The 2,145-nt window shown below is 43.1% G+C and overlaps 1 protein-coding gene across 1 annotated transcript; it reads right to left on the reverse strand.

The window, feature by feature from the left end:
* Positions 1–938: 938 nt before the first annotated feature.
* On the reverse strand, positions 939–2,133 carry LOC104941176 (acidic amino acid decarboxylase GADL1-like; the record flags this gene model as incomplete). The annotated part of the gene is made up of 6 exons (XM_010766232.1): positions 2,042–2,133; positions 1,830–1,969; positions 1,626–1,752; positions 1,449–1,539; positions 1,134–1,356; positions 939–1,018 (listed from the first exon to the last, which is right to left on the reverse strand). Coding segments are annotated over exons 1-6 (686 nt in total), but the record flags the coding sequence as incomplete, so codon positions are not given.
* Between the last annotated feature and the right edge of the window lie 12 nt (positions 2,134–2,145).

Raw genomic sequence — 2,145 nt, forward strand, 5'->3', positions numbered from 1 at the left:
CTTTTTCTAACCGTCAGAGCCAATGGAATCGAGGGGAACTCCCACATAGTCCTTATTTGGTCATGTGTGTGTGTGAGAGTGGCGCATAGCCAAAACCGGAAGCTGCAATAACTCTGGTGGCTACCATTAGCAGCTAACTTTTACTCCAATTTTTACCTAAAAATTGAATTGTGGATTATAAATAATGTTTTCAAAGCTACAGCCACATTATCAACCTATGGATGGATCAACCGATTTAGCCGCGGCTTTTCTCGTTTTAATGCCAATGAACAAGGCTTTTGATCAGATTGACAGCTACGGTGAGACGATCTCCCGTAAAGGTACGTGTTGTGATGTCTGAGTTTGCTTCCCCTGTCACAAGTTCGGATCACTCAGTGATGATAGAGAGAGAGAGATATATTTAAATAATCTGTGGAACCTCAGCTTTAATCAGATATCTTGTATGTGCAGCTACGTTAAGTAATAAGGGTATCTTTATCTTGAGTTCTGTGCTAAATGTCCATGGCAGTCCATGTAAACATTTATATAAAAAAACATACTTTTAAAAGACTTAAAATTGTCAAAATTCAAGAACTGGTGTTTCTCCAGGATGGGTACATCCTAGGCTATAGTGGTGGTATGAATGTGGCTTTCTGTCAAACATCTGGATAGCTCTCTTGAACAGCTGTTCTCTGGGTTTCAGGTTTGTGGCTCAAGCAAACAGTATTCAATGTGGAGTCATACAGTGGAGGTGTGACTTTACAGCATTGACTTAAGAAAGGTCTGATTTCTTTAACAAGTTGAATTTAATGGTGTTTTCACTATGACATGGTCATGTCTCGAAACTGCTTATTTTATCTGACCAACAGTCTAAGAGATGAATGTTACCTTAAAATTAAGCATTAATTGATTTATCATCAATGGTTTCAGCTCTTTTTATTAAAAACAAAGTACATTACCCTTCATCCACTTTCACCACGATGATATTATCTGTCCCAATGCCCAGATAGGCAGCTCCTTTCTTCACTGAGTAATGGCTCTGGAAAAACAAACAGATGTATGTAGAGACAACACAGTGGTGATCCTCTGATAAGGTTTCAATCTCCACAGTGACAAACTCCTCAAGCATGCAGTGTTCAACAGCTTCTCCTGACCTCAGCAGAGGTAAAGATGGTAAGCCGTGGGACGGCCCACAGACCCTGGCTTTTGACCTCTGGGAAAAGTCGGTAGCGTGCGATGTTCATGGCAAACATGTTAGAGGTAGACCCCCCAGGGCAGAAGATACCATCACCTTCTGTCCAGCCAACCAGCTGCCGCAGTGATCTTAAAACCTCAGTCTCGATCAGCACAAACACCGGGGCCACCTCATAGGTATAGCTGCAATTAACACACAAAAAGTTGTATTTCGTACAGTATTTTTACATAATTCAATAACTTAACACCAACATTTATATTATTTAGACTCTTACAGGTTAGTGTTGAGAGCCTCACTGAGGAACCGTCCAGCCAGGGCATGATAGTCCACTCCTGCAAACAGCTGATTAAAGAAACGTGGGTGACCTGGAAGAAACAAGCCAGGTCTCATCATCACAGAAGATAAGGTTTCCTAACCATGTGAATGTCTCTGCTGTCTCCGGCAGGCTCACTTGTCTTGATGCTGTACTTGGCCACATCTTGTACTCTCTGTAGGAGCCTCTGCTGTGGCTCCCCCGCCGCCCTGAGCTCCAAATCCAGCAGCAGAGCCAGCTGTTCGGGCTCTCTCCACTCACAGACCTGCAGGAAGAACACGTGGACTTTTAGTTTTTGCTCAGAGAACTCACTGTAATCTGACACCTGTCATTTTAGGCCACCTTCTGCTTGACGTCTGTTCCCTTGCAGAGAACCTCCTCGACAATGATTTTGAAGGCTTCATTCAAAAAGAGTTGGCCCTCTGAATGGTCGATGAGAGGATCATTCAGGTCAGGGAGTTCAGCTGGATCCTGGCCATCGGCTGTTAGGAGAGAAGATTAACATTTAAAAGATCATTCAAACATTATAAACATGCATAGCACAATGTACTTACATGAGAGTGGAAACATGTTTCCCATTTCCACACTTTCCAAGTTGGTGAATCTCTACCCCTTTGCTTGCTGACAAGGCAGACTGCGGTAACGGTCTAAATAGCCG

Source organism: Notothenia coriiceps, unplaced genomic scaffold (genome assembly GCF_000735185.1).
Source record: "Notothenia coriiceps isolate Sejong01 unplaced genomic scaffold, NC01 NC01_scaffold00003236, whole genome shotgun sequence".
NCBI lineage: Eukaryota > Metazoa > Chordata > Actinopteri > Perciformes > Nototheniidae > Notothenia > Notothenia coriiceps.